At 38.0% G+C, this 18,754-nt stretch overlaps 3 protein-coding genes across 9 annotated transcripts; 1 reads left to right on the top strand and 2 right to left on the bottom strand.

Annotated features, from left to right (window-relative positions):
• Positions 1 to 82: 82 nt before the first annotated feature.
• Positions 83 to 7,881, top strand: LOC140021128 (uncharacterized). The gene is made up of 5 exons (XM_072071893.1): positions 83 to 776; positions 1,143 to 1,774; positions 7,129 to 7,237; positions 7,312 to 7,632; positions 7,719 to 7,881. The coding sequence occupies exons 1-5, from the start codon at positions 624 to 626 to the stop codon at positions 7,764 to 7,766; spliced, it is 1,263 nt and encodes a 420-aa protein (XP_071927994.1). The 5' UTR covers positions 83 to 623; the 3' UTR covers positions 7,767 to 7,881.
• Positions 6,385 to 11,355, bottom strand: LOC140021126 (putative pentatricopeptide repeat-containing protein At1g68930). Its single transcript, XM_072071886.1, has 2 exons — positions 8,485 to 11,355; positions 6,385 to 7,740 (listed from the first exon to the last, which is right to left on the bottom strand). The coding sequence occupies exon 1, from the start codon at positions 11,000 to 11,002 to the stop codon at positions 8,771 to 8,773; it is 2,232 nt and encodes a 743-aa protein (XP_071927987.1). The 5' UTR covers positions 11,003 to 11,355; the 3' UTR covers positions 6,385 to 7,740; positions 8,485 to 8,770.
• Positions 11,356 to 11,504: 149 nt separating this feature from the next.
• On the bottom strand, positions 11,505 to 16,700 carry LOC140021127 (transcription factor bHLH49-like). Of its 7 annotated transcripts, none has more exons than XR_011825100.1 (9): positions 16,374 to 16,700; positions 14,768 to 15,815; positions 14,420 to 14,644; positions 14,237 to 14,302; positions 14,072 to 14,140; positions 13,612 to 13,683; positions 13,308 to 13,508; positions 13,030 to 13,202; positions 12,281 to 12,904 (listed from the first exon to the last, which is right to left on the bottom strand). XR_011825100.1 is itself a non-coding variant. In XM_072071889.1 (9 exons), exons 2-9 carry the CDS (start codon positions 15,668 to 15,670, stop codon positions 12,874 to 12,876), a joined length of 1,656 nt encoding a protein of 551 aa, XP_071927990.1. In that variant the 5' UTR covers positions 15,671 to 15,815; positions 16,374 to 16,699; the 3' UTR covers positions 12,281 to 12,873. The 7 variants fall into 7 exon arrangements, 6 of the variants coding, with proteins under 6 accessions (XP_071927991.1, XP_071927990.1, XP_071927988.1 ...); XM_072071889.1 differs by having other exon boundaries at positions 13,026 to 13,114; positions 16,374 to 16,699; XM_072071887.1 differs by having other exon boundaries at positions 13,030 to 13,114; positions 16,374 to 16,699.
• Positions 16,701 to 18,754: the final 2,054 nt, after the last annotated feature.

The following is an 18,754-nucleotide window of genomic DNA, read 5'->3' as shown; positions in this document are numbered from 1 at the left end:
TCAAATTTGCATGGTTTTACTGCTCGCATGGACAAATTTGCGGGCTTTTCAAACAAAACAATCGAATAGCCACCTCGAGGAAATATAACATCAGATTCAACTGACATTTAAAATGAGAGTGCAAGGGGAGGGGGGCAGGTATGAGTCATATAGTATTTTCCCTTTTCATATCTGAATAAACAGGTAGTTTTAACTCAGTCGACAATCTATCATTAGCTTGGAAAAAGGAACATATTGTTGACTAGTGAATACAATAATATGTGTGCTGTCTGGAACTTAATCTTCCGGTTGAAAATATGCAGGCAGACAGCCCAAAACTTTTTCATCAACATCATGCAACGAATTAAACAAGAAAAGTGAACGAAATTTGGGATCTTCTGATGAAAATGTTTCTAGAGTAGACTTTGTCAAAAAAAAAAAAATATATCGTGTCACTGTCAAGCTTCAGCAATTTAGGCAGCCAAGGTCTCTTTTGTCTACTATGTAAGTTGAGGACATTCAAGTTTGCGGGAAAAAATCAAACTCCTCTCAACTATTCTCTCCTTATCTCCATCTTTTCCTTTGCTCTCAAACATTGCGTGCATAATTGCTGCATAAGAGTCTGCTTCACGAGGGCCAAGAAGATGGGCTCTTTCTCAATGGAGGACTTTGTTGGAAATGGAGCCCTAAAGGCAATTACCTCAAAGCTGATGGAGGATGGTTGGGATGATGTACCGACTTTGAAGCTCATGAATGCAGAAGATATGAATTCCTTAAACATGACTCAAGAGCAGAAGGTTGGCATGCTATCAAATCATCTCTGTTTCATAATCTAGTTCAGACTGTTCAGTAGAAGTTTTCCTTAAGAATGACTTATCAAGTCCTTAACCGCACCATCTTCGAAAAGAGTGTCCAATAATGTTTTTGCAAACAAGGGAATTGTACTTGATGTCTCTTTGATTTCCAGATTTGCCAAATAAGTAATGTCAGACCTTTTTCCATACTGTCATCTACTAACACCCAGTTTTGTCAGAAAACTCACCACTAGACGTTCTGTTATAATTTCTTTTCTTTTTTCCAAATTAATCTACTCTTCTGTTTTTGGTAAAGAAATAATAATTTTTTTCCTCATATCTAAAGATCATTATCTTGTCCTACTGAAGGATGCACTTGAAATCAGATCGTACCTGCATGATCGTGCACTAATGCAATATGCTGATCACATGGAGGCCTCTAGGAAATGCCTTCCTGAGCTTCTAAACTTGAGCATGGGAGATCTTTCAACTCATTTTGGAATGAAAAGAGGTCACGTTGTTCGTTTTATGGACAGAACGACTCCACGTGCCGTAGATCCTTTGTCAGCATCAGCATATCTCACACCAAGGAAACGTACCTCTGGGCCTCTCAGAAATAACAGTATTTACAAGACACGGCCTTCGTCCATCAACTCAAGAGGAAGTCCAAGCATGACAAGATCAAGTGTAAAACCCAGTGTAGCTTATGATATTTCTATTGAGCAGCCCATGGCAGATTTTAAGATCAAAGATGGACATGTTTTTAAAGGTATTGTAGCTTCACTGCCTGCTGAACCAAGAGCATGTGGATGTGTACAGCCTCCACCTGTTGTTGACAATGTTGCTCCACTATCAGCAATTGAGAATGTTTCAGTTCAGAAACTTACCCCAGAATATAAGGTTGGAATGGAGCGTCTGGTGAAAAGCAAGACACCTCCCATGAAGGCTTCAGAACTCTGGCGTGATAAACCAGCAATTCTCCTCTGCCTCCGGCGCCCAGGGTAAGCCTTAATGCAATTTGTGTTCGATCATCATCATCATATTTTGTGTATATCTGCCCAGGTTATGCATTTCTCAATTCAAATTGCTTCAAGGTCTAAAAGCTTTTTGCACCTAGTACAAACAAAAATGCACAAAAAGTTAATTATTTTTAACACCCATACAAAACCTTGAAAAATAAGTATCAGAATTCTCAAAATATGGTATTTGTGACAAGTTTTCTAGATCAAAGACCGAATGCCTCTTTTGTGCATCTTTTCCATTTAAATAGAAAAACTCTGTACCTTCTCTCCTCCGTCAGAATATCTACCTCCCTAATGTATTAATTACATATATGCTAATATACATCTAATATAGTAGACCATGAGTGCAATTAGTAGACTAGATCCCATAAGCAGCTGTTCTTGTCTTTTGCTAGCAGATCAGATCTCATAATCAGTTGCTGCCCATGACTTCCATAAGCAGCTGTTCTTGACTTTTACTTTTGCTAGCAGGCTGTCCTTGACTTCCATAAGCAGCTGTTCTTGACTTTTGCATTTAGTAGACCAGATCCCAACTACTGCCCTTGATATCCCCCCTCAAATTGATGCTGGTGGATCAAAAAGCATCAATTTGTCAACCAGAAAATTGTGTCTATGACGGGAGAGAGCTTTAGTAAATATATCAGCAGTTTGGAGATCAGTGGTAATATGAGGAAGAGAAATAACATGATCATCATATGCTTCACGGATAGAGTGACAATCAACTTCAATATGTTTTGTACGCTCATGGAATACAGGATTAGCAGCAATGTGAATAGCGCTAGTATTATCGGCATGAAGGGGAGTAGGTGCAAGTTGGGGAAACCCAAGCTCACCTAAGAGGCCTCGAAGCCAAATGATCTCAGAACATCCAGAGGACATAGCACGATACTCTGACTCAGTAGAGGATTTAGACACCCTATCTTGCTTTTTGCTTTTCCAAGAAATAAGAGAATTTCCAAGAAACATGCACCAACCAGTAATTGATCGTCTAGTATCTGAACACCCTGCCCAGTCAGCGTCGCTATAGGCTACCAAATGAATAGGAGAATTTTTGGAGAAGAAAAGACCACGAGAGGAAGTGCCTAGTAAATAGCGAATAATGCGACGAACAGCAGCTAGATGGAGATGCCTAGGCGTCTGCATAAATTGACTAACTTGTTGAACAGCAAATGAAATATCAGGCCGAGTAATAGTTAAATAGTTAAGACTTCCCACCAATTGCCGATAGAGAGAGGGATCTGAGAGAAAATCACCCTCATCACGGCGATATTTAACATTTACTTCCAAGGGAGTATCAACAGACCGACCATCTTGAAGACCTGCCAAAGCAATTAATTCCTGGATGTATTTATGTTGATGTAAGAAAATACCAACTGAGGTAGAGTGCACTTCTAGGCCCAAAAAATATTGTAGAGGACCTAAATCTTTCATATGAAAAGAACGTTGAAGATGCTCTTGAAGTTGAGAGATTAATGCAGAGTCATTTCCTGTGATAACAATATCATCAACATAAACCAGAAGTAAAACCAGTCCCTTATCAGTCTTGCGAAGAAACAAAGAGGAGTCATACTGGCTCTGAACAAATGAGAAGCTAATAAGGGTAGAACGGAACTTATCAAACCAAGCCCGTGGAGCTTGTTTTAAGCCATAGAGTGAACGTTTTAGCTTACAAACATCAGAAGAAGATGTAAAAAATAACCCTGATGGTGGAGTCATATAAATATCTTCTTGAAGATCGCCATGTAAAAAGGCATTCTTTACATCCATCTGTCGCAATGACCAGCCTGTAGAAGCAGCAATAGCTAGAACAAGTCTAACTGTTGTCATCTTTGCCACAGGAGCAAAGGTCTCCTCATAATGTACTCCATACTTTTGCCGATTACCAAGAGCTACTAATCGTGCCTTATACCTTTCAAGTGAGCCATCAGATCTCAATTTAACAGAAAATACCCATTTACAACCAATGGGTTTAACACCATCGGGACAAGGAACAAGATCCCAAGTATGATTCTCCTGAAGAGCTTGAAGTTCCTCATTCATAGCTTTCACCCAACATGCTTGTTTAGCTGCCTGTAAATAGGATGTAGGAACTGTAGTGTCAGTTATAGTGGCAGAAAAACCATACCGATCAGGCGGACGACTAAGACGTAGGGACCTTCGAAGAGTGGTTGGAGCAAGGACTGGATTAGTGTCAAGAAGAGGTTGTGATGAAGAAGCCTGTCGTCTCTGATAAACAATCCCAGGTTTAAATCGATCAACTGGTGGAGCAATATCATCAAAGTTAGGAAGAACAACACCTTCAGACGAGGAACCATGGTATGGAAAGTAGTGCTCATTTTCAAAGAAAATCACATTTCTAGAAATGTGTAGATGATTAGCAATAGCATCATAACACAAAAATCCTTTATGAGTTGTACTATAACCCATGAAAGCACATTTTACAGATTGAGCTGTAAGTTTGTGACGCTCATGAGGAGGTAAGTGAACAAAGCAAACACATCCGAATGTGTGTAGATTGCCATAATCAGGATGTACACCAAAAAGACGATAATAAGGAGAATCAAAATTCAATTGTTGAGAAGGTAGACGATTGATTAAATAAACTGCAGTGGATAAAGCTTCCACCCAAAATTTAGATGGAACCGAAGACTGCAAGAGTAAGGTTCGTACCATATCCAACAAATGGCGATGCTTACGTTCAGCCACCCCATTCTGTTGAGGGGTATAAGGACATGATCGTTGAGATAAAATACCTCTCTGTTGCAAAAATGCTTGAAAGGCATGTGACATATATTCCCCGCCATTGTCAGAGTGTAAAACTTTAATGCAAGTAGAAAATTGTGTTTCTACATAAGCTACAAATTTCTTAAAAACAGCAAATACTTCAGCTTTAGTACGCAAAAAATATACCCATGTGAAACGACTATAGTCATCAATGAATGTCACAAAATATTTATATTGTGCATGTGAAACAACAGGAGTAATACCCCAAACATCACTATGAATGATCTCAAAACTTGTATTAGCATGACCACCATGACTAGGAAAAGGTAATATTTTACTTTTCCCTAGTCTACAAGTAGAACAATCAAAAGACAATTTATGATTAAAACACTGATCCTTGCTCCCCAGAAAATCATGCTTTATTAAATGAGATAAAATGACATTATTTGGATGACCCAATCGTTGATGCCATACTTCAACTTTATTGTCAACAACCATAGAAGCCAAAGACAAACTACTTGGAACTGAAAATTGCAAAGGAAATAGTCTGCCCACTTTAGGCCCCTTCGCGATCACCTTCCCCGACACCTGGTCCTGCACAAGACAACCATCACGAGAGAACCGTACATCACAGTTATTATCCACCATCTGACCAACAGAAATCAAACTAGTAGACAACCCTGGAGAGACAAATACATGACGAAAAGAAGGTCCAATATCACCAATGGCTGTAATTGGAAGATTACTGCCGTTAGCAATCTGAATATTTTGTGTACCAGTATATTGCCGTAGATTATGTAGTGATGCAGATGAACCAGTCATATGATTTGATGCTCCAGAATCAACTAACCAAGGAGTAGAAACAATTTTACCTTGACCTTGAAGTCCAAGAGTAGAAAATGCTGAAAGAATCATTTGTTGAACCATTTCTGGAGTAAGTGTTGTGGCTGTGGATGTAGAACCAATAGTGTTAGAGTCTTGGACAGCACCTTGAAAGGCTTGGACTCTTCGATTCTCAGGGCGTGTAGGACAGTCCTTGATAATGTGTCCAGTTTGCTTACAATAATTGCAAAATTTCTTTCCACAATTGCGTGCAATATGCCCAAGTTCCTTGCAACTATAGCACTGTACTTGTCCCTTTCCGCGATTCTTCCCTTGAGCAGCATAGGCAATATTGACAACTTCAGATATCTCCTTTGATGTACCTATGATAGTTTGTGTAGCCATTCTCTGTTCTTCTCGCAACAAGTCACCAAGACATACGTCTAAAGAAGGAACTGGGTTTCTATTTAACAATCCAGCTCTAATCGCCTCAAATTCAGGCCTCAGTTTCATTAGAAACTGGTCACGCTTACTATCTTCGTGAACCGCTTGAATACCGGCTAAGGCTTCGCTTGGTACCTTAGAATAGATTATACCAGAGTATTCACTCCATAAATTAAGAAATCCAGAATAATACTGCTCAATAGAGAGATTACCTTGGCTACATGTACTAATTTCCAATTCAAGCTGAAATCTTCTTGCTGTATTATCTTGATGATATACACGCTTCAAATGATCCCACATCTCCTTTGCTGTATTAAAGGAGCGTAAATTGTTCACCATATGAGCTTCAATAGATGCTAGAATCCAAGAAATAATTCTAGCATCCTTTGCCTCCCATTGACTAATTTCCTTTCCATCTCTAGGTGCTGTAGAAGACCCGTCAATATGACTCCAAAGCTCTTTGCCTTTTAGAAACATCCTAAATTGAAATTCCCATGCCGCATAATTTTTTCCAGTGAACTTGATGGACAAAGATTCCGTATGTATTTTTCCCAAAGAGTTTTCCATAGACATTCTTTCAAAAAAAACAAAGATCTGAATTACAAGAAAAGCTGCCAACCACAATATGATTGACCCAAAAGGATATCTTGAAACCAAATGATTGATCAAAATAATCAACCCAAGAAGGATAACAACTCAGAAAGTTTGGAAAGGCTGAGAAATTCAAATAACTGGCTCTGATACCATGACAAGTTTTCTAGATCAAAGACCGAATGCCTCTTTTGTGCATCTTTTCCATTTAAATAGAAAAACTCTGTACCTTCTCTCCTCCGTCAGAATATCTACCTCCCTAATGTATTAATTACATATATGCTAATATACATCTAATATAGTAGACCATAATCAGCTCTCCTTGATTAGTGCAATTAGTAGACTAGATCCCATAAGCAGCTGTTCTTGTCTTTTGCTAGCAGATCAGATCTCATAATCAGTTGCTGCCCATGACTTCCATAAGCAGCTGTTCTTGACTTTTACTTTTGCTAGCAGGCTGTCCTTGACTTCCATAAGCAGCTGTTCTTGACTTTTGCATTTAGTAGACCAGATCCCAACTACTGCCCTTGATAATTTGCACAGATTGAAGATATTGCATGAAAGCTTATTAACATATTTAGTCTAACGTGGTATTAAGCAGAAGGCACCTTATACATCCTGTGTTTCCACGTAGGTACTTATTCAAACACTGCAGATATTGGACAGATTTGGCATTTGATTTTCTTTTACATCATTAAAAAATCACGCATAACAGTATTTTTCTCTGTAAATGGGGGCAAAAAACAAAACAGGTGCATCATGTGCAGAGCTGAAGCTCATCAACTTTATTCCAGAAAACCCATCTTTGATGCAATCGGGGTTCAGTTGTTTGCAGTTATTCACGAGCACATAGAACCAGAGGTATTCTACTAGTCACCTTTGACATATTCTCGTGTCTTCTCACACAACTTAAACTATTACTTTGATTGTTAAAGGTAAAAGACTTCTGGCCCCGTTATTGGGGTGGTGGTGTGGTCTATGACAGAGGAATGGAATTCTTTAAAGCACTGGGCGGAGGAAAGCTTCTAAAAGATAAATTTATATCAGGGTTCCTCTTAAATCCTCAAGCTATTGCAAATTATAAGAAAGCCAAGGCTACAGGGTTGGAGCATAACTTCAAGGGGGAAGGTGAGATAAAAGGTGGCCTCTTCATAGTTGGCAGAGGAAAGACTGGCATTGCTTATCAGTTCATTGAGAGAAACTTCGGAGACTGGGCACCACTACCTGAAGTCCTTGATATCTGCAACCAATTGCAGGTATTTCTTTTAGGCTTCCTTAAACTTTTCTGGTGCTTTTCTACTGTGAAATTCTCATCCTAAAGAGCTCTTCTTTACACATGCAGAATCAGCAAAATCAATCGGAGTCTGTCAAATTATCACAAAAGGACTAAATTAGTATATTACAAAATCTGTAAACAGGTGTAATTTGTGCATTTCTACTGTCATATTCTAGTTCTGGATATTGTTTCTCAGCTATTTAATTCACAACATCATGAACATTATTTCCTTGCACAAGAATTTATTGCATCATCTTTACCCCCATTCGAATACTAACTCTTTTTCCAAAAGTAAAAAATTCGAATAGACAAGACAATTCATGCAACAAAACTAACCACATTGAGTAGTGTACTAAGAAACAAGAGTGTGAAGTTTCCTTGCTTTTTTACTGTAACTAGGAAGGCAAAATAAAACTTGTAAACAATTGCTGTCATCTTTTGATCCATTAATACTGGAAAATGATCATCCACTGGATGATCCATCTGGAAAAGAAGTACATTTTTTCATGATCCAGTGAAAACTTCAGCTGAAGCTGGAAATATCTCTCACTATCTATAGCAAAGAATGTCTTTTCCATTCCAAAGCAATAGATGATCTATCCCAATGTCAAAGAAGCAGAAGCAGAAAAGAAAAAATGAGACATCTGAAGCATGTTAGGGATTTAAAATCATTATGAATCAGATGCTGTTTCTGCAATACAAACATCGAAATTGTCAACAATCCAGTTGTAATGTCATCTGATGTGCATTTTCTTATTGATGGATATCTTTTCGGAATGTTTCAAGCAAAATTTACCTATCATTTGAGAGATAGAGGAAAAAGAACTTTTACCTCGTGGAAAAAGATTCTGATAGGAAGATTTCCCAAGCCACCCCTCATTCAAAAGATGGATAAACATCTTAGCTAAGCACCCTCACAAACCAAATTATTGTCCGTCTTTTATGTAATATATGATGGAATGGTTTCTTCACAGAATGCACTCTTTTCACAAGATTAAAAACCAACTAGATTGGCATAGGAGCAACTTTTTCATATTCATTCCATACCATGCCTTACTTTTATGACCCTTCCCAAGTTGCAGTACCATCAGCAAGAGTTTCAAGCATTACAAAATCCATCACCAGAAATCCCCACAAGAACATTTCCCATCCTTAAACAAATGGTAGCGTACAGCATCTCTAACAAGGATTTCCCTCTGGGTTATCTTGGAAATAATTTTAGTTGCATTGTGGCAGTCACCACAAACTCGGAGGTTTTTCACCACTCTAATGGGTAAGGCAGGAGGGACAAAAAGCAAACCAAAAGCAATAGCAAGCCTCTCACTATGGTGGTTCAGACTTTTTATTTTTTCCGACTCCTCAATATCATGAAGTATTGAACTCACGTCTGGAATATATCCCTCATCTATCATTTTGAGATTCAACTTTTCCAGTTCATTGTATATTTGATCTGAAAATGGACTGGACTTGTCATCGGCAGAGAAAATATGCACCTTGTTCTTGTATTTAATCCAACTAAACCCTGGCTCCTTTTTGACACCCTTATCTCGCATTCTTCTTCTTAATTGAGCAACCTCACCCCATAGTCCTCTAGACGCATACATACTTGAGAGCAAAACATAGCTAGCAGGGTTTTCCGGGTCTAGTTCCTGAAGATATTTTGCAGCCCATTTCCCAATTTCTATGTTACCACGAGATCTGCAAGAGCTCAGCAATGTAGCCCAGCCAATTGCATCAGGTTTGCAAGGCATCTTCTGTATAAAATCTTTAGCTTCTTCTAACTTCCCAGCACGGCTAAGTAGATCTATCATGCAAGTATAGTGATCAACCATTGGCTTTATTCCATATTCCTCAACCATTAATTGAAAATAGTGATGCCCTTCTTTTACCAATCCTGCTCTGCTGCAGGCTGAAAGAATGCCAATGAAAGTAACACTGTCTGGTTGTAGTCCGCTGGCCAACATTTTCTCAAATATATCCACTGTTTCATTGGCTTTTCCAAATTGCGCATAACCTGATACTAGTGCAGTCCAAGAAACTTCATCCTTAATCTTCATTTCATTAAACATCTGATGAGAATCTCCTATACTTCCGCACTTACCATAGAGTGTTACAAGTGCATTAGCAACAGTGGTAAAGGAAATTAAACCTGAAACTTGTGCTTGAGCATGAAACTGGCCTCCCTCTTCCAAGCTAGCTAGGTTCCCACAGGAGCTAATTACACTTCCTAATGTATATTCATCTGGCTCTATCCCAATTCTCTGTATCTCACAAAAGATCTGAATGGCTTCCTCACTGTACCCATTCTGGCCAAACCCCACAACCATTGCAGTCCAAGAGATAATATTTTTGTATGGCATGCTCTTAAAAACTGTCTCTGCAGACGTAATGCTTCTACACTTTGAGTACATGTCAACAAGAGCACTGCCGACGAAAACATTATCAACATGATTGGTTTTAACTGCAAAAGCATGAATCTGTTTACCTTCTTTTAGTGCTATAAGACCTCCACAAGCAGTGAGAATGCTCCCAAAAGTAAACTGATCAACAGCCAATCCTTCCAACATCATATTTCGGAATAAATCAATTGCATCTATCTCAAGACAATTTTGTGTTAGCCCTGTAATCATTGTGGTCCATGAAATCGAATCTTTTTCAGTCATATGACTAAACAAATGCCCTGCCTCTTCCACCATCCCACACCTCAAAAAACCCATAATCATCGTGTTATGTATGACCAGATTCCTTTCAGGTAACTCATCAAAAACCTGTTTTGCATCACATATCAACCCTGACTTTGCATACATATCTACTAAAGGACTCCCCACAAACACATAAGACATAAAACCACATTTCGTGATTTGCCCGTGAACTTGCCTACCCAATTCAATCCACCCTTTGTTCAACGACAATATAAGCATCTTAGAGAATGTAATCCTATTCAAACTCCCCAACCCATCTCTTATCATCAACTTATAAGCCTTTAAAGCCTCATTAGACATCCCTCTGGACGCATATCCTGAAATAATCAAATTCCAAGAAACACCATCTTTTTTTGGCATCAATTTGAACACTTCTTCCATTTTTGAAAGATTCCCTGATTTTGAATAAGCTGAAAGAATGGTGTTCCATGAGAAAAGATTTGGTTTTGGAATTTTATCGAACACATTGCGTGCATACACTACGTTGTGGAGCTTTATGTAGCTGTTTATAAGGTTGTTTAGCAAAAAGGTTTCTGGGTTTTCTAGGGTTTTGATTATGATGCAGTGGAGCTTCTTAGCTTGGCTTAAATTTTTGTTTTCACAGCAGTTTTTGAGTATTGAACAACAGTAACTGGAAATACCAGACATAGAGGCAAGAAGGTTGGGTTTTGGCGGGAATTGTATGTTATGGTTAGGTTGACTGGTGTTAGATCACGTGGGATGTCACGTGCGATTGCCAGCGAACTTGAAAGGAATTGAGGAGAATAATGGCTGGGAAAATTTGACGTGTTGAAGTTGATGAATAACGTTTTATATTTCATGATAGTGGAACAACGATTATGGCACATTGTCCAAGGGTTTTTTAATTCTTTTTTCATTGTCTCAGATTGTTTTTCTTTTAAACTCATTTTCATTGATATTTCCTTGGCAATTAGATTAATGGAGACAGCAAAGAATTGTTTTTGAAGGCTTTGAGTATCCTGTTGGTTATCAGAAAACAGAATTTAATAAGCAGAAAAGAGAATTTAATAAGCAAAAAAGAGAGGGAAGAAATTTAATAAGCAAAATTCAGTCACTCATTCTCATTCAGAGAGAGGGGATAGGGACGATTGCTGTCCATAAAGGTTCACGGCCATAATTTGATCGAATCTATGGTTCAAATCACATCTTTTACATTAATTTTAACATCACACGTGAAGTTCGCAAATTTTTGTTCTATACTTACAGTATGTTAAAGATGAATTACATCCGGAACAAATAAAATTACATCCTATGAAACTAAACAAAATTTGTCCAAACAATTTTTCTGATGAACATTTCCTGGCCCTGGTCCTCCTCCATCCGGAATCCCGAAGTGCTGGACGTCTTTTTCTGTATACAGACATCTGCAGAATCAATTTTTTGTGCATGAAAGCTTGTACCCATCGTGGCTTTCATAAAAATCAGAGCTGCTGCTGAATTGTATGGACTTCTTATTAGTAATCTATAGAAGTTTTCCTACTGAGTGACATCCTCAAAATCTGTCTTATCTTTTGTAGTAAATATAAATATAGAGACCTCAGCAAGCATACCGTACCTAGTCATCTGATGACTCTGATGACATGACTGTCATATGCAAAAAGCAACCTTCTTGGGATAGCCATTTTTCCCCCAAAAAAATTTTAGCCAGAGCTAGATCAGTGTTTTACCAACTTGACAAGCTCAACAGTAGATAACTGGACTTAGATTGTCAATCTTAAAAATCAGTTGAAGTTTTGTTTGTCAGATTTCCCACTTTCATGCTGCAGAGCATCAACAACGAAATTAATAAGGTAACACTGAAAAAAGAAATAGATGGCGAAGGTTCCATCTCAACCAACAAACCATATTTCCAATTATTGTTTTGTAATTTAGAATGGAAAAATAAATAAATAAAACAAGAAGAAGGAGCACAAATAGAATCACATCACACTGTTTTAAAACCAAAAGAAATGTACTAGTATAGTTTTCATTGGCAACAGGTCAGCAACACAGAATGCTTCCCACTTCTTCCAGCTAGAATTGAAAATTAAAGCATAGTTTCAACTAATATCTTCTTAAGCGCCCAGAATTGATTACAAGGCTTACAACCATCCCCTGTTCCTCTTGCAATGTCCAAAAATCTACGTTCTACGGTCCAAAACCCCTCCTCTTCATCGCGCTATTATCAAATATCATTGGCTTTTCCTCAGCCATGTGGGAGAAGATTCAAGATTCGATGTGCTGTATTTTGTAATAGATAATTTACCAAGTAGGACCGTACAAGAACAAAATCACTGAGCTTTTAAGATGCTTCAATAGTGGTAGTAGAGCTTCAGCCAAAGACACAACTTGGTCCATCTACTTGGGAAGGCTTTTGTATGGCAAAAGGTGAAACTGTACTTTCTCAAACCTTTGACTGAATGGTTAATCTTGGTATGCAGAGATATCCTCATTCATCGACCTCTTTAAAAAATTATCAGAATGTACCAAATTACAAACTTAAGAAACACGATCAGAGTTCAGCTTTCATGTGGCCTGGCGCCAGAGACCCTACAATTGCAGAAGTTAATTCTTTGATCAGTTTAGCATCCTTGTACTGCTTTTGATTTTTTTTTTTTTTTTTTTTTTTTTTTTTTTTTTTTTTAAAAAGTGAGATCAGGAGATCCAATACCCACTTATATCTTCGCTGCTGAGAGGAGCACTTGAATTTAAGCCCATTTGGACTATATTATGAAGCTCATCTTCCCACACATTAGGTACCTATAAATGATTGTGAGTATAGATACAGGGTACAAAGAATGCAGGCATAGTCTATGCCTTTTTCCCACTCGGAAGAAATAAGTTTCCGCTGTTCCAGAGTATTTTATCAGTAAAACCTAGTCTACCCCGATACATCAAAAGAAGAGAAGACAAGCAAAATGCAAAATCAAAGCTTTATGATAACAGGGCTTACATGAGATGAAGGTTCCTTCAAGTTTCCACTCACGGTGGTCAGAGGTGAATTGATGGATCTTCGAAGCACATCTGAAGGGCTCCCCAGGCCATGAAGACCTGCTTGGACCAATCCTTGCTGTGATTGATGCAGCTGAGGATATGCCATACTCATATCAGGTGGAAAAGTCAGTGATGAAGGACCAGCTCGGGTTTGAAGGACCTTTGGTCAAGGTAATGGATATGTATGAATCAGAAATCATGCCAATTTAGACAAGAAGTTTTGCAATCAATATGTCATGTTTGCGTAATGATGTTTTTCTTACATCTTTTGCGAGGAGCCCTTCAATGTTAAAATCTAACCTTGGGTTTACTGTTGCAAGCTTCATTGACAGGAACTGAATAAAAAGAGAAGAAAATACAATCAGACACACAATACCTCAACATGTAGAAGAAAAATAAAATCTGAAATGGGCATGGGCACTAACAACTATTCTACACCACATCATATCCTCAATGACCGTGTAAAAGGTATTTAACATCAACTATGTCAAAGTGACCCAAAATTTTTACCTTTGTGGAACGATTGAGAGGAGCCATTTCACTAATTAGTGCTCTAAAGATGCAGGAAAGAAATCTTACGAAGCAATTAAAGCATGTCCAAGAGAACTTTAAACAATTGTGACTATATAGAACGCATATAAGGTAGAAAAAAAAACACACATTCACACACACATAAAATGTGGGAAACAGTAGGTGAAAAATGCAATCTTTAAATCCTCTAACCTCAACTTGACGTTGTAGAGATTGGACGTAGTTAATGATCTCATCCAGCATAACAGCTTTTCCAGTAACCTGAAAATCAACCAATATTGAGTAACAAATAAAGCATAATCCGCAGAGTTGTAAATACAACATAGGAACATATGAAATTCTTTGAACAGCACCAACCTTGCTGCAGCCAGGGACAAGATCCTGAAGAAACTTCATCCTTTCACTGATCTTCTCCCTCCTTACCTACAAGTGAAATCTTTAGTTCAACTCAAGAGTGGAGATGCTGAGGCTCTCATTGTATAAGGGCATGCAAATATTGAATTGATCAATAAAACATGCAAAATTCACATGAAGTCTTACTCTCTCCGCAAGACTATGGCTGTTTGTAGCCTGGCCTCTTCTTGCTCTGACATGAATGTATTCTTCATTAGGTGAACCTGAGGCTTGAGGTCCCTGTTTACCATTTTTTCCACCAGGCTTGCTGGAGGTTGGATTCTGGTCTCCCTTCTTCTGAACTTCAGTACCATCATTCGGAACTTCAGCAGCTTGTTGTGAAGATCCCTTTTTTTGGTTGTGTTCAGAATCCTGTCCGAACAAGAATATTATCACGAGGAAGCAAAATTGGCGTGAATGCATACTGCAAATGCTACATATGCAATTAAAGTGCTACAATTCATTGACTGCCAAAAACAGTAAATTTAATCCTACCTGACCACATCTTTTCCTCTTCTTTGATCCAATTCCCTTGGGAGTAGACTCTCCATCTGCTGCATCCAATTCTTCTTGACCACCTCGGCCACTAAATTCAGCTTCATCAGAATCATTGCCAGAAGCACCGACACCTCCTTTAGCTTCATCGTGAGACCTCACTAAGCTCTCACTCTTCTTCTCATTCTTGAGAGGGATTCCCTCAGAGGGCCCACACTCAGTAGGAAAAGAAACATGTTTGGAACTTTCAGTCATGTTCATCTCATTTTTTGGGGGCTGCATTTCAGATGTTGGATTCAGCCCATTTCCCATCAAAGCCTCTTGAGATCCTAGCATTGATGCCAGCCCCCCAGCATATGGATTCATTGAATCAGATGCATTGAAGGGATTAATTAATTCACTAAAATTTCCACCACTGAAGCACGAATATCTCGCTGCTCTTTCAATGAAACCTGAATCAGCAGGAAAATGAGCCAAAGTCTGAGGAAGATACCCAGGTGCACCTGGTAGAAACATGCCCCCTTTCAACATTGCATTAGGTGGAGTCCATCCCATTCCCATACCAACTAAACTATCAAGACCAGCTCTCAGGGGTCCCAAACCACCTGCTCTATTCCCCAAAGCATTTGAAGTACTAGTATTATGTTGAACATTGTTGTCATTGAAACCTAAATTTTGTGCACTCAATGACTGTTCCCACATAGTAGGACACAATGAATCAATTACTGCAGCATTGGAGCTAGAAGGTTGCTCCAGATTGCCTGAAGAAATCAATCCCATGGATGCATTGGACAGGGAATTACCACTTAATTGCCATTCTGAAGGCATATTCGAGGATTGGTAGTTCAGAAGATCTTCATTCCTCTTCTCTGGTCCAATATTATCCTTTTCAGCCATATCCATTATGCTTGAAGAACTTCCAAACTTGGCAAATAACAATCCGTTGCAGTTAGTTTTCTTTCAAGAATCGGATAGGACTAGCAAGATTTGATTTTTACAAAACTACCCTAAAAATTCCAACTTTGTTCACTTTCTTCAACAAAAAGACCTATCATAAGCAAAGAGTGAAACCAAAAAAAATTACATTAACCTTTTAAACTAGCTCAACAACTAGATAAAAATTTCAACTAACCATGGTAAAAAATAGGAGAGTACTACTAAATTTAGACAGAGAAATAGGTACATACTAAACCTGTCCAAATAGCTGAAATGAAGCAAACAAAAATGATCCCAAATGCACACTTACATTTATTACCAATGAGTTAGAGTTAAACAACTATATGTTTGGAAAGAGTCCGTGCACCAAAAAAGTATATTAAAGAACGGCATATAGAAGAACATCGGTTTTTCCAAAGCAACCACTGAATTTCCAGAAGTCCCTATAAATTTGCACTAAAGAAACTCCTGGATATCCAAAACAAGAAAGGAAGAAAAGCCCAGCTCAGTAGAAAGCTAAAAAAAGTGAGCAGAAGCAATTAATTGCGCAGAGACATTGATTTTGGCACAATGAATACTCATTCAACCACTGCAGAAACCCTAGTCAGAAGTAAACAGAGCTCTGAAACAGAGAAAGACCCAACTAAAAGGTGTGAGAAAAGAAAGATACCCAATTTCAGATTCTGAGCTGCTGATACTTTTGGTAATACGCTCTGCATACCTTAATCTTGAACTGCTGACTTTTTCCTTTATTTTGTAAAAAAAACTTCTACTTTCTTGAAATTTAGTACTTAAAGTTCTGGGATTCTGAGGACTCTGCTGTTCAAACTTTTGAACAACAAAGATGTTAGTTACAGGAGGGGTGGAAAGGAGAGAGAAAAATGTGTAAGAAGTAAGTATAATGATCAGATTGAGGAGTTAAGGACTGGAAGGAGAGAGAAAAAGAAGAAATTTGGTAATTGAATTGAAGGAAGTGAAAAGGAAAGAAAGATTGGGAGCAAAGGTCCTGCATTTATACCCACGCCTGCATCAAAAAAAGTGCTCTTGATGATTAACCACCGCCACTGCTACTGTTAAAAAATTGCCACAAGTAAATTAAACAATCAGAATTTTGATTATGGGGCAGCTAAAAATTAGTCTTTACCTCAAATGGCTTTTCTCCAAAGTAATACTACGTTGCAAATTTTAAATGTTATTTCAGCAAATGCACAAAAGAAGAAGGGGGGAAAAAAAAAGCAAATTTGCATTTTGAGAAGTCAAATGCTGGAGTTAAATGCTAGCCAAGGTCACGTACCTTTTATTCTCGTTACATGTACGAGTTTGGTCCTTATTACTAAAGGATCCGGGCAAGCATATGAACGTACTAGTTTTGATGGTCCCCTAGCATGAAAAGGAAAAGAAATAGCAGCTATCTTTTCTTGATGCATTAATGGATACTGAGACTGGATCTTTTCTTTCTCAAGTACTCCTTAAATTTCATCTAAAGTAAAAGAAGGAATGGAGTACTTGAAATTTTTCTGGTGAGTGCTAATATCATTTTTCATGTACGATGATTATGATTCTGGGATAAAGCCTACCTTAGCTTTCCTTAGATGCAACAATTTTCTTTGCAATTTCGTACGTGTTTGCTTTTAGTATTAAAATTTTTTTGTTTGACAGTAGTAGAATCCAAGCTGTCTTGGTAAGATTCATTATAGTATGTAATGTTTTACTTTTAAGTTGGAGGTTGTGTTTTTATTAATGGCGATAATACTGGATTGAGCTAGCACCTGACAATTTGCCAACTCTCACCAGATATTAACTCTACTTTATCACATTGTCTTTCTTCATTACTCCTTGGGAGCAGAGCTTATAACGTTTAATAGTACTGTGTTTGTTTGGTCAAGACACCTATAGTTTATTCTAGTCTTGTACTACTACTTAGCTAGTTGCCTGTTTTCAGTCTTCACATACACTTTTGCCACTTGGGTTGCTTCTGGACGAGGTCTAGTATTCTGTTATAAGTGTATAGTATATTCCATCTTGATAACTTGACTAACTTATACTCCATGTAAATTTATCCTGTTCTGCTTTTATATGTGTTCCTCTCCGGTTCTTCTTGTTACAAATAGCATATCAACTACCTTCATTCTATTTAAGGTGAAAATTGTAACCTTTTCATTACATGTGTGACAATGGTTCCAGCAGTGTTTATTTGAGCTCAAGCTCTTTTAGCACTAATTTCTCGACAGGTTAGATCACGTACGGTAGAGTTTGGGAGGTAAAAGCAAAAAGAACTGCATATGGAGTTGTTTTCTCCCTTTGCTTTGGGAGTATTCTTCATGGCTCAGGTTTGATTTGGAAGCTATAGCAAATTTGACGAGCAAAAGGGGGGCTTCCTTCTGGTCTACGGCAGACGAAAGAGTGAAAATTGCAATGAGAGGCTAAGGACGAAAGATAGATGAGTGACATAAATTATTTGTTGCAACATTTTGTCATGGCATAGCCTAGGCAAAGTCCTGTAACATACGTCCTTTACTTTCACCCCATTACCCCGAAAAGCAGCCATGAACTCTTGCATGAAAATGTAAAAATTATTGAACAAAATCTGTACAGATTTTTCTTGTAGTACTATTTTCATGACTCTTGAAAAAATGCAAAGGCACGTAGTTTTGTTAAATTTTAGAACTTTTAGCATGCTTATGGAAAGAATGCACAGCAGAAGTTTTATCTCATTCTGTTAATGATTTTTGCAAGAGCATGACAAAATAACAAAGCACTGGCACTGTATAACTAGCCCGCCCTTTGACATCGATCGATCTTACAGGGAATGAAATGAAATGGTTGCAATCGTCCTGAATGTGATGAAAGATACAACCCATATGATTTGTTGATGACCATGTGGTAAATGTCATATATACGTAAAAAGGAACAGAGAAGGAAAAGAAATAGCAAGAATCATCATGTTTCTTCATAAAAGGAAATATGAAAAAAAAAGAGGACAAATTGCCATTGTATCTTCCATCACTTTCTGAAAAACAATAATGTTTATGATTTGTAGATGTGGGTTTT

Source organism: Coffea arabica, chromosome 11e, assembly GCF_036785885.1.
Source record: "Coffea arabica cultivar ET-39 chromosome 11e, Coffea Arabica ET-39 HiFi, whole genome shotgun sequence".
Lineage (NCBI taxonomy): Eukaryota > Viridiplantae > Streptophyta > Magnoliopsida > Gentianales > Rubiaceae > Coffea > Coffea arabica.
The sequence above is the reverse complement of the archived record's forward strand: the minus strand, read 5'-3'. Positions and strand labels throughout refer to the sequence as shown.